The sequence below is a fragment of the Brachycentrus maculatus genome, unplaced genomic scaffold (assembly GCF_059751285.1).
Source record: "Brachycentrus maculatus isolate JH-2025_06_01 unplaced genomic scaffold, ASM5975128v1 h1tg000029l, whole genome shotgun sequence".
NCBI classification, from domain to species: domain Eukaryota; kingdom Metazoa; phylum Arthropoda; class Insecta; order Trichoptera; family Brachycentridae; genus Brachycentrus; species Brachycentrus maculatus.
Window position 1 is genome coordinate 453,987 of NW_028280783.1, and position 12,805 is coordinate 466,791.

Here is a 12,805-nt window from a genome sequence, read left to right on the forward strand (position 1 = left end):
TAATATCATAACATAAAACAGCTCAACATCTCATATTTTGTGTGTACGAGGAGATTCAAGGGTAATGAGGGACAAATCTAAAAAATTTAAACATTCTGATGCAATATATAAAACATATTCAGTTACTTGATCGAGAGGACAAGTCAAGATATCCCAAGAATCATATGCTTTACACAACCATAAAACTTAACATTATGAGTAATGCACGTAAATTTTTGTCCAAACGGTGCTTTATACATTTCCCTGATTGCATAGTTAGTTTTGCTAAACAGAAGTATTCATTCCTATAGTCCTATTTTGTGCGGCGATTGCCCACCTTACTGAATTCAATATGTTAAAAAATGATAAGCAATTACACAATAATATCACATAGTAAAGTGATAATTTTATACATTATTCATTTTCAAAGTCTCTTATAGTAAATGGAGTAAATCAGATCTACTTTCTCTTAAGTCTTAACATTTAGAATTTCAACTGGACTGATAAAATAAATACAGACAGAAGACGAAAAAAGCACAGCGCAAGGTATTCAACAGTATTTTATAATTATAATACAGAAGGATGTAGAAAAATCACAACATTAAACCACTTATTTTTGTTTTAGATTAAGGTATTTTTTTTTAATTACGATAATAGATATTGTTTTTCACACTAGAAGCAATAATAGCCAGTTCACAATTTCGACACCTCACACAATGTTGGATCTGTAAGTGCATAAATAAGCCACATATGTATTAACACATCTTATGCGAGAGGCGAGTTTTACAGACCTCAGTCCGCCAATCGCCGTTTGCGGGAAACTAATCACAATTACCAAAATTTCTACTGCTGTAGTAGGAGATTGTTTTCTGCTTATTATATTACAATATTTTAGGTTTATAGTAACATCTGTTAAATTTTCATTCGAGCTTTATTATGAGAGAATAACTCTGCTTACCACTGGTACCACTATAGTAAAATATTGATTTTTATCATGTATTTTATCAGTGTAAAATTATAATACTTTGGTTTACTTTTAAAAAAAAATTAGTACACGCGAGAAACTTATTCATAAAACATCAAAATATTGTAAGTGAGTGTTTATATTTCTTATTTTTTTATGATGTGCGATTAATATGTTACCTGAGTGAAATAACCTCGAGCCTGCAGCTGCGGTCGAAAGTTTTCTTTAGAAAACGAAACAAAAGTGAGTAGGCTTGCGGACAAATCGTAAACCAAAATTTCATTGTTAAAATCCAAAATTTCAATTCATGTGTCAAATTCCAAATGTCGCTATTTGTTCAATAGGTACTTTATTTGTGTGTAGAAAAGTCCTTTTGCTCACAAAGTGGTGATTCTACACAATCCAACATTGTTTGATGAATGTCTTTCATGTAAACTGGGAACCCTCTAGTTAACACTTTATTCATTAGGTACAACAATTTACTAAACACATACATCACACATATTAAAATACTTTGTTTTTCAGTTGAACCTATTAACATTTTATAGTAAAATTGTTTAACAAACCAGTTAAGAGGTCAAGAGTAGTACAGAAAATAGATAAACAATATGCTTTGCAAATATAATGAGTGAACAATTTTTTTTACATGAATAAAAATGTTTTTTTAATGATTTACTGCGGAAGAATGATTACCTATGAAAAATTTATGTCGCTCTTTATAATATCAACTAAGTTAATTTGTAATATGTTAAAACTATGTTTTTTTCACTTATTGAAAACTAGGCTTTTACATTTTATGAATGTTACTATGTTCCAAAATCTTGTTTTAAACAACTCAAATATTTCATATTTGAAACTTAACTCGGTTTATACAAATTCAAAATGAAGAACGCTCTTGAAAAAAATATCTATATGACTAAAACAAGTGTTAATATGGAAGATCTAATGATTTTTTACCACATATACTGCCATCGACACTATCAACAAAATAATATCAATCATGGTATAAATAATAGTCTAACCTCCTTGAATAATATACCAGACTTGGGACGTAACCAGTATTTGTTCTCTTTATATATTGTAGTAGACTAGACCAAAAAGAGGGTACATTTATATAAGCTAACAGCGCAGATAGTTTTGTCAACCTAACCTTCTCCGTATGTACATCAATGTACATACATACAAGGTCATATGCCCTTTCTTGTATGCTTTACTCCACCAACATTTTATCAACCATATAGATTCCACATGGTGGAATAAAGTTGTTCAAATGAATTGTTCAAATGAAATTTGTACGTATAAGTAATTACTATTTTTCATGACCTTTAATAATTATAGTTATATAATATTTAACAAACATCATTATATCTGTACATCCAAGTCAAAAGATCTCATTATATATTTGTTACTTATTTTCTTGTCTGATCTACGGTATTTCTGATAATTAAAAATCTTTATTCCACTAAGCAAATATTGATGAAAATACTTGCGTCTTAAAATGATAACATTTGAATCGAGGTATGTATATGAATGAATCTGAATTGAAAAATATTCTTAGGCATCTACAGAGCTGTAGAGATATATATGTTCACTGAATTATAAAGTATACAAGGCTTGGTAATAAAGTATTTGACGAAATTTCATAGTTGAGTAACATTTACACAGTGACCATTCACATGTAAACAATGTTTCAATTTTAGTGGAATGAGAATACAGATTGGTGAAATAAAAGTTGGAATAGAAAGCTGCTTCTAGAGCCTTTACTTACAATTCTTGATTAACAAGCAAGACGATGTCAGACCAGATGATATCTTGGTGAGTTCAGAAAAACAAATGGAGCGCCTCGAGAAGTCCACCTTCTCACAGAACACCTGTGAAAATACACAATATAAAATATAGAACACAATGTGCACATCCAAAACTAAACTTATTGCAGTCAGTGAAAATGTAAAGTACTTTGTGAAAATGTGAGTATTTAGATACATGTGATATTTTATGATTCTTTCGCTCTTTATTAATCCGGTCCAAGTGGCCAAACCGCCTTGGAGACTCATTAACAATCTCAATTACACCTGTCACAGCCTACATTCCCTGCAATCCGGTATAGTTACGCTTTTTTTATTTTTAGTAAATAAATTAATATTAATAATCACACAAAGACACTATAATCCTAATGGCATCAGCTGTAATACCAGGTGTATGCATAAATCTTTTCTGGTTTCACTAAGAGATGGCGCCACCAAACAGTACGCAACATATAAATTTTGACACTGTTAGTTTGTTTATTTGACATTAACCTATAAACACACACAAGTTGAGTCCACCAAACAATAGCGTCTGTGTTGTATCCTTCAGTGATCATGTCAATCTTTGTGCCTGAAAAAGAACATTTGCAGAACGCATTGCATCTTCTTTCATCAAAATAAAAAGGCTGTGGAAAGTCATTGTCTGCTACTAAAACTCCATCGATTAGAACATGTGAGATATGATTTCAATAATTTAAACATGATAATTTTGATGGGAAAGACGGTGGAAAGACGCTCTGGTAAACCACAAAAGTACGAAGACTAATAAATCCAGGCGTAACTGGATGATGACCTTACTGGAACTCAAAAGGAATTGGCAAAAGCATTAAATGTGAAAGAAAAAATCAGCAGACGTTTACGAGCAATGGGAAAGGTTGATAAACTTGGTAATGGGTCTAACACAATTTTAATGAATGGCAAATGAAAAATCACAAAAGTCACTTGTGAAATGCTGCTTTCATGCCACAAAGGAAAATAATTTCTGTACCAAATTGAGACAGGTGATAAAAAATGGATTCGGATTTATTTTGAAAACCCGAAGCGGGGAAATCACTTCGGCAAGATGACCATACTTGTCTGGTGGGACTAGAGCGGTATTGTGTAAACAAAACCAGTGAAAGACACCTTGAAATCACTTGGATGGTTTCCCTCCTTCCTGCAAAGTGTGTAGAAGCCGATAGCCAGTATTTGGAAATAAAAAATTTAAAAAATTCCCTTTCAAATTACATATAGTTTTTACCTTGAAAACTGGAAAAAAACTTATGCATACACCTGGTTATATGGTGCAAACAAAAAAGTTAAAGATAAATGATTACAGAAAATATAAAATTCATACAAGGCGCAATAAATAAATATATTCAAACACTAAATGTTCCGAATATTCATAATCGCTGACAAAATTCATAATTATTATAAAGTCATGTTTCAACATTGGAAACCAGTAATATTAAAGTGGACAATAGAAAAACATCACAAGTGAGAATATCACTCTTACCCAGACTTTATAAATTATGGACCACATGTAAGTAGGAGTAAAAACAGCATCGAGCTTTCCTTTGAAATTTAAAGGTCTGTATTTCCCGCGTACAAATTTAAAAAATCAGTCAAGTTTTTGCATATAATTATATTTGCTTTTGCAAGTTGCAAAACACAATAGGCCATGAATTACGTATGAAATTGCATGATTATTTTCAAACTCTTTTCTTGTTTAACACTATAATGCTTTAATTACACTGACACATAAACTAGTTTATGTATTAGTGTAATTTAAAAAAAAAAAAGTTCAAATAAAAATTCCGCTTTTTATATGGATAGTGTCTTTGAAAAAAATTAACCTTTCCAAAAGTACAATAATTGATGTGCAACTTTCTCTGGGGAGTGAGTTCTTTTTACATGAAAAAAAAAATAATTCCCAAAATCTGTGTATTATGAAGAAAGCAATCACGTAAAAAAAAATTAATAAAACTCACCATCTCTAAGTTTTATTTTATGACAAAATTACATACAAATATTAACATATGTCATTGCAATATAAGTTACATCATACCAACTGACGTTGACGTTCACTAACATCGTTACCCCTTTGAGGAAAATTCGCTCTGATGTTCATTTACGTCCATACTCCCAAAAAGCTTAATAAGAGTATAAAATGTTATATTAGGTATAAAACTCAATGCTGTTGCGTTGTCACATACGACAAAGACTACTAGCTACTATCAATAACCAAACCATTCCACAAAAGTGTATAAGACGTAATGAGGTAAAACTCACTAAAGTCACTTGGCGCGCAACACATGTCCTCGGAAACGGTTACTATCGCGCGCAACACTCGCTCCTACAAAGCCCTCGTGACAAGTAACAGCAGCAGCAACTTTCAACACTTATTAATTTACTACGCAAAATAATAGTTTTTAAATAGAATTATAAGTAGCACAAAACTTACTTGTATTCTGAGAATAATTTTTATACTACGCATTTTTTTTACCTTAAATGAAAGTGGAATCTCCTCAATAGCTCTGTGGATGAGTGTTCCGTTGACATAAAGACAGTTGGCTGCCGGATTCTCAGGAACTGTGAGTGTGTAGTAGCTGTGTGATGCAGAATTTGCAAGACGCCGAACAATGTTACGAGCTGCTTCCCCCTCCCCGACACAAAGCACATCAGGCCCGGCTAAGGAGACATATTGCTCTAATTTTCCACCATTTTCTGGAATCTGGAAAATTATATTATTTTATATTATATTTAAAAAGTTATCAATATTTTTACTTTTATTTGTTAAATATGTTATACTAAACGTCTAGATACACATGCTCATTTCGAGCATGCTAAAAATGGACAGTCGTTTAATTTTTGATCATACTGAAAAATCAGCACTCATTCGATTTTCAAACATGCTATATGAAGCATGGGTTGGAAGGGCGTGCTCTGAGCGCGTTTGAACAGGTTTGCTAATGAGCATGCCAGTATTGATGTATGTAAGCGAGCATGCTTATTTCAAGCAATTGTATACGCTAGAGAGCACGCTCGTCTTATTTAATGCTTTATTAGTGGCATGTGTATCTGTACCTTAACACTAGTTAGTATTTGAGAGTATACTTAATTTTTTTTACATATTTATAGACTGTACATAAATTATTATAGGATTTAGGCTTAAGAATTTCAGTGTCTAGCACCCACAATATAATGTAATGACCTTAATAGGAGTACAGGGATACTCTGGAAACGCTTCTGCTACAGCCCTGGCACCGAGCTCATTACTCCATTTCGATAGTCCTATGAAAAATTCTCGACCTAAAAAAGAAAATGTTTGATGCATGAATGTCACTGCACACTTTCCCCCTCGGCACCATATCACCATCGCCTCAACTAGAGTATTCCAATTTCAAAGGCAAGGTGTTGGCAACACAGTACTGATAAGAGTGGAACTCCGTAAAAATTGGAAGAAGACGATGATGATCCGGTGACAGTGCATTAAGGATAACCTTAAGAGTACTACAATCAATTTAGAACTCAAACAGCTCTAATATACATGTTGAAGACATTAATCAATCTTTAAGTGTGTTTCTATATAATTTGTTATGTTGATTTTATTATATGATTGATCACAAATACGTTCTTTATAATGTAAAAACGCAAGAAAAAAATCAATGAAACCAACTTAACAGTAAAAAGAGATTCTCCGTAATATTTTGCCACACTTTCTGTTGGGTTATATTGTTTTTTTTTTCATTTTTAAATAAAAAATATAATAAAAAAATACCTGTAAAAAGAATATCTCCACCATCAAGTTTACCACCTTTCTCCAAAACATCAACAGTAGCTATGTTATATTTTTTCCTCAGAAGCGCTCGAACATTATCAATCTATAAAAAAATACAAATCAAAACATTATCCATTCAGTATTCATCACACAGCTACATTTGCTTTTATTATGCTAAATATGACATGTAATATATATAATATAATTTTGTGGTAATTTAAGAATTAGTTAGGTGCCAGAAGCAAAAATGGGGATTTAATATATTATAATCATAATATTCATAATGTGTTAAATCATAATATATTCAAGGGATAACTGGAGAAGAGTCATTGCTTCGACAAGGGTCACGACCCTCAGTAATGAGGAATGAGATGGAGAAGAATCATAATATATTAAAATACCATCTATATCAGAATGATTTCATTCTACATATCGCTCACTCCTTTCAAGAACGTCATATATCAAAAATCGACAATTTTCAGTTGTGCATGTTTTCGGAATGCCTAGAAAATGTACTACATATATTCCAGAAAAAGTGGCATATTTTAACTTAATATTTACCTGCTACAGGGTACAAAGTGTTGTTTTTGCATTTTGAAAAAAAGGTATTGTTTAATTATTATTTTAAATATACTGAATATTTTTCAAATGGAGAAAAAACATTCAGGTTTTACCTAAAAAGATCTGTCGCACAGCAAAAAGTGGCTTGATATTTTTTAATACATTGTATTATATTTATAAACTTTAAAAACGATCTCCTGAAAAATCATGTTTTTTTATTTATGACGTTGTTGAAGGGAGTGAGCCATATGAACCAGACACCTGAATAAATTGTGCGTTTTTTGCTCGAGAAGTGTATTTGATTAATTCCCTTAACTCATCCGCATATCAGTTTTTTTGAGAAAATGTGTACATAAATCGCTCACTCCTTTCAAGAACGTCATAAATCAAACAACTTGATTTTTCAGGAGAACGTTTTGAAAGTTTAAAAATATAATACAATGTTTTAAAAATAAATACCATGGCACTTATTGAAATTTTTACTGTTCCATAGATCTATTTAAGTAAAACCTGGAGGTTTTTTCTCCATTTGAAAAATATTTAGTATTTTTTTAAAAAACAATTAAACAATACCTTTTCTTCAAAACGCAAAAACAACACTTTCTGCCCTGTAACGGGTAAATATTAAGTTAAAAATATGCCGCTTGTGCTGGGATATAGTACATTTTCTGGGCATTCCGAAAACATGCACAACTGAAAATTGACGATTTTTGACTTATGACGTTCTTGAAAGGAGTGAGCGAAATATACTAATTAAATATTTTGCTAGAAGAACATCCTTTTTTATGTCGTGCCGTGTCTAATAATGATCTGCGAGTATATTTGGATTACATTTTCCCTGATAATGCTATTCCATGGATGAAATCACTGTGTTTGTTGCTCACAGATTTTCAGGAAAGAAATACAGTGGAACCTCTCATATTGATTAATTTGCATAACAAGCAAAGAAATTTGTGACAAAGTTGCTCCCTTAACAAGCAAAAGTCTCTCAATATTTTTTAATAGTTATAACATAAATCGCTCACTCCTTTCAAGAACGTCATAAATCAAAAATTGACAATTTTCAGTTATGCATGTTTTCAGAATCCCTAGAAAATGTACTATACCCCAGAAAAAGAATCATATTTTTAACTTAATATTTACCCGCTACAGGGCAGAAAATGTTGTTTTTTCATTTTGAAGAAAAGGTATTGTTTAATTATTTTTTTACATAAACTAAATATTTTTCAAATGAAGAAAAAACCTTCAGATTTTACCTAAAAATATCTGTTGCTCAGAAAAAAGTTCAATAAGTGGCTTGATATTTATTTTTAATACATTGTGTTAAATTTTTGAACTTTAAAAACGTTCTCCTGAAAAATCAAGTTTTTTGATTTATGATGTTCTTGAAACGAGTGAGCGAAATGTGGAATTGTTTAAATGGTTTTTTTTTTAAAGTAACTATTTTTGTTAATGTAATGTAATGTTTATTATTGTTAATGTAACTATTGTTTATTGTATATTTTTTTTATATGTAAAGCTGTACAACTCCCGAACAAATAAAATAAAATAAATTCCCGAACAAATAAAATAAAATAAAAAAATAAAAATAATGAGTTACAGAGAAAGGGCACAAAATTCACGACATTCACTTGTGAGCCGGGACTTCCGCGCTAGTCAAAACGTTTTGATAAAATGTTTTGCTTAACGAGTAAGATTCTGCAACAAATTATCCTCGTTATGAGAGGTTCCAGTGTACGAATGACCAATCTTTCTATATAACTATAATAACTCCCGTAAAATTTCTCAGGAACAGGACGGCCAATAAAGACTAGGCATGACCAGATCAATTAGAACCTTAAATCAGGTCGTCCCAAAAGTCTTCGTAACCGAATGGCATGCATGACTACATATATAGATGTGAAGGAAGCTAGGAGTGTATATCAGGTCAGAAGAGTGTGACATTCTATTCTGTCTGCCTACCCCTGCACGGAAACGGCGTGATGGTAGTAGTGGCAGTAGTAAGTACAAATGAGTATCCAGAAAATGAAAAAGGGAAATGCGTAACATGTACATCCCAGAGCTTTACTTTTTTGTAAAAAATTGTTTAAAACCACATTTTCATTTAGATCAATATATGTAGGTGAATCAAATTAAATATGTGTAAAGCATCAACATAAAACTGAAAGTTAGAAACTAATTTTAATAGTAAACATAAATGTTCTCGATGTACATGTGTAAATCTAGTGATGTTAACCATTCTATAATCATTAGTTAACCTTAATTAACCTACCAACGATGGTGAAAGAGATAATATGGGTGTGGTAACATAGACTGACGTATGTAACTAGGTCGGTACAAGTACAATCTGGGATTAAATTTTTTTGGAGATTTCAATAAAAATTATTGATACATATAACTCAATAAAGTGAAGCAAATTCAGTATTCGTGAGCGAAAATTTGGACACTATAAATATTGTAAAATTTTTAAAAAAAACTTGCCTATAAAACAATTTTTAAAATATCAAAAATTATATTTTCGGACATCTCCAACTATGTGAAATAATTCGGGGAGAATCTTACATACATCTCATGAAGGTTTCTGCTGATAGAACTTAATAATTTCAACCATAGATGTCGCCGATGAAGTAAAATATACTAAATCTTTTCAATTGAGGCATAAATATAACTTCCGAAATTTGAGAAGTGTAGTTGTCAATAATGAGGAATAGTGAATGTTACACGGTGTATAAAGTGATTACTTAAATCAGCCAATGACAGGTCGTAAGCCATGTAAACGCCTAGACTTTAATATTCTCCTACATCTATGTTGAGATATCAATAATAATAAAAATACAGATAATCACTGAAAAATTGTCATATCTATTTTTTTTATGACATTTCAAATATAAACTATGTGTCCTGTTTCAATTGATTTTTTCAATTTGACAAATAGTCTGGATAAAATTATCTACTTCCCCTAATTTCACACTCGAGACATTGCACAGCCCCAACCAAACAGTTAACGGTCTCATAATAATTTCTGAATTTATAATCAAAATTTGAATTTTTTTAGAATGCTATTTTATTCAATTGGAGACTTTATAATCAGATTCGTAGTCAGAATGCTTGCGTAGGATATATCAACACAATGTTGTTTTCAATTGGTTGAATGCCGAAGTGAAGATGGCAAGGTCAAATCACTGAATTTAGGCCAGATAAAAATAATTGATTCACAATTTGAAAGCCGCTCCCAAAAAAACCAATACATATACAAACAACTAAATTTGGTCGTCCATTTACATTTGAAATGAATTTATTTAAGTTAGATGTATGTTATTCACATTTATCAAGTGACATTCCAAAAATAATTATTTGATTGAACAAATATTTAAGGGTATTAACGCCCTTAAATATTTGTTCCCATATGTCATTTTCATGACATGGGATCGAATGCAGAGTGGACACCGCAGTAACAAAAAATGCGCTAAGAGTGTCAGAAATGAAGACTCTAAGGAGCATATCTGGCAAGAGTCTACAAGATAGAATAAGAAGCACCGGGATAAGAGAAATATGCGAGATCCAAGATGTCGTTAGGTGGGGAAGACAATTGTATGCGAGGAGAATGGAACCATCCAGACTTCCCCACATTGCACTGCATGGCTAACCCAAAGATAGACGATTCCCGGGCAGACCACTAAAGAGATGGATTGACAACTGGGAATCAACATCGGGGGAGGCTAATCCATCTTAAAAACAGGCCACAAGGCCTACACCAAGTGGAAGAAGAAGATTATTTTAACTTTACAGGACTCTCGCAAAATTTTAATTAGTGTTCATATGACATACAGAAATATTCCAATTCCAAAATAGGAATCAAGTTGAGGCAGAACAGCTCGATTCCTACTTTTAAACACCAGGTTGAACCTAGAATCTTGAAGCTGAGACTGTGACACTAACCACGGGATCATAACTCGAGATGTGGATCTATATGAAGAATGGAATTTTTGTGATAAAAGATTTCAGATAGTTATAAAATGTTTAAATAAAATTAGTTAAAATTTAAAAAAGAAAAACATCTAGTAAAACATAAAATATTCTAATACAAAAATGTAAGGTATATTTGATTTCTCTATAGAGAGGCAGCATCTTTTTGAGAATATGGAAGTCAACGTATTCCAGGGCTTGTGACCTGGTATTGGCTGACTTAAGTGACATATAGTTAGTTCAAGTTTGTGTGGTAAAAGCATTATTATACTAAGCAAGGAGAGGATTTGAAAATAATTAAGTGATTTGACTCGTAATTAGAGCATTAGAAGATCATAGCAGCAATGATACCGAAAGGTGGATCCAAAATAGACATTCGCGAGTGGACTGCGTGACAGATGTCGATAGAAGCATTTGATGCTAGAGAAGACGTAGACCCTCCCTCAACAGGGTATAGTTAGCTAAGACAGCGTCGGCATAGATTGTTTCACATTTCTACATACAGGACAAACCTGTCGATGGTTATGCCTGTAGGAAGAGCTACCGCTATGTTAAACATTATCACATTGGATATTGACCTGTTCCATATGTCCGAAGGAGTTTTCCGAGGCTGGATTCTTCTACACCTTTAAGACTTCTTGCTTACTTTTAATATATACGCCTTGAATATTGTTTGTTTTGTATAAATTATTTTTTTTGTCGAATAAAATTTAATAAAATTGAATAGCAATAAACAAGCAATGAGTATGGACTTTTTGTATGCATATATTTGGTAGAAATTAATTTTTAATGTTTTGTTTAATGTACGCATTTTACCCACATCCTTTTGGCGTTGCGGTTCAGCCGGAGTGCCCATGATAGCGGTCCCGTTGAGGACGAAGGCCGTGTCGCCAATGAAGACGCTCTCTCCGCAATCGTCCGCCGGCAGCTCCATAACCTCGAGACCCAGCTCCCTCAGCAGTCTCACCAGCGATTCATGCTGCAAACGCGCCTCTGCCACATTGACCGACGAATACGAGCTCAGGGCGGGACTTACGCAAGAGACCACCGCATTTGTGCAAACTATTGACTCCATGGCGACTGCGTTTGCGGCAGAAGCTTCGAATCTCTTATTATTCAAACGTAAAGAATGCCGAATCGGAACGCACCCACTTTTATAAATGCCTATTTACTCCAAAGCCAAAGATAATTGTTTTATTTTCCACTGACAGTTGATTGTATACATAGAAAAAAAAACTTAGTGGGTACCTAAGGTAGGTACTGTTTTTTTTATATATATTTTTTTATTTATTGTTTATGGCTGTTTCATAAATTATAGATTAAAATCTGTAAATTTGGGTACAAAATTATTTTTCGAGCTATGCTGCCCTTTTCACTTGTAATTTAAAATGTTCAGACAGTAATACAACATCAAATAGAAGCAAAAATAATGGAAAATAATATATTTTTCTGTTTACTTTCATTTCATTTGTAATTTAATTATTCTCTCCTTTTTTCTCTTTAGAAGCCTTTTTAGAATCAATTTTACGGAATTGTTTCTTCTTCTTCTTTTGGTGAAAATCGACACCAGACTAACCATTACATTTTGAAAATATTTAGTGAATAATTTTACGTAAATACTGCTATATTTAGTTTTTACTCGTCGATGAATTGTACATCATAAAAAAATCATCTTTATATTGTTAATCAATTTTTTAATAAAATATTTTTTTACCCATTCGCATATCAGTTTTTTTTTTCAAAAAATGTATACGAATACATTAATTGAAT

At 32.0% G+C, this 12,805-nt stretch overlaps 1 protein-coding gene across 1 annotated transcript; it reads right to left on the minus strand.

The window, feature by feature from the left end:
* Positions 1–613: 613 nt before the first annotated feature.
* LOC148312885 (N(G),N(G)-dimethylarginine dimethylaminohydrolase 1) lies at positions 614–12,224 on the minus strand. Its single transcript, XM_088271200.1, has 5 exons — positions 11,856–12,224; positions 6,509–6,611; positions 5,942–6,039; positions 5,234–5,461; positions 614–2,814 (listed from the first exon to the last, which is right to left on the minus strand). Exons 1-5 carry the CDS (start codon positions 12,108–12,110, stop codon positions 2,704–2,706), a joined length of 795 nt encoding a protein of 264 aa, XP_088127326.1. The 5' UTR covers positions 12,111–12,224; the 3' UTR covers positions 614–2,703.
* Between the last annotated feature and the right edge of the window lie 581 nt (positions 12,225–12,805).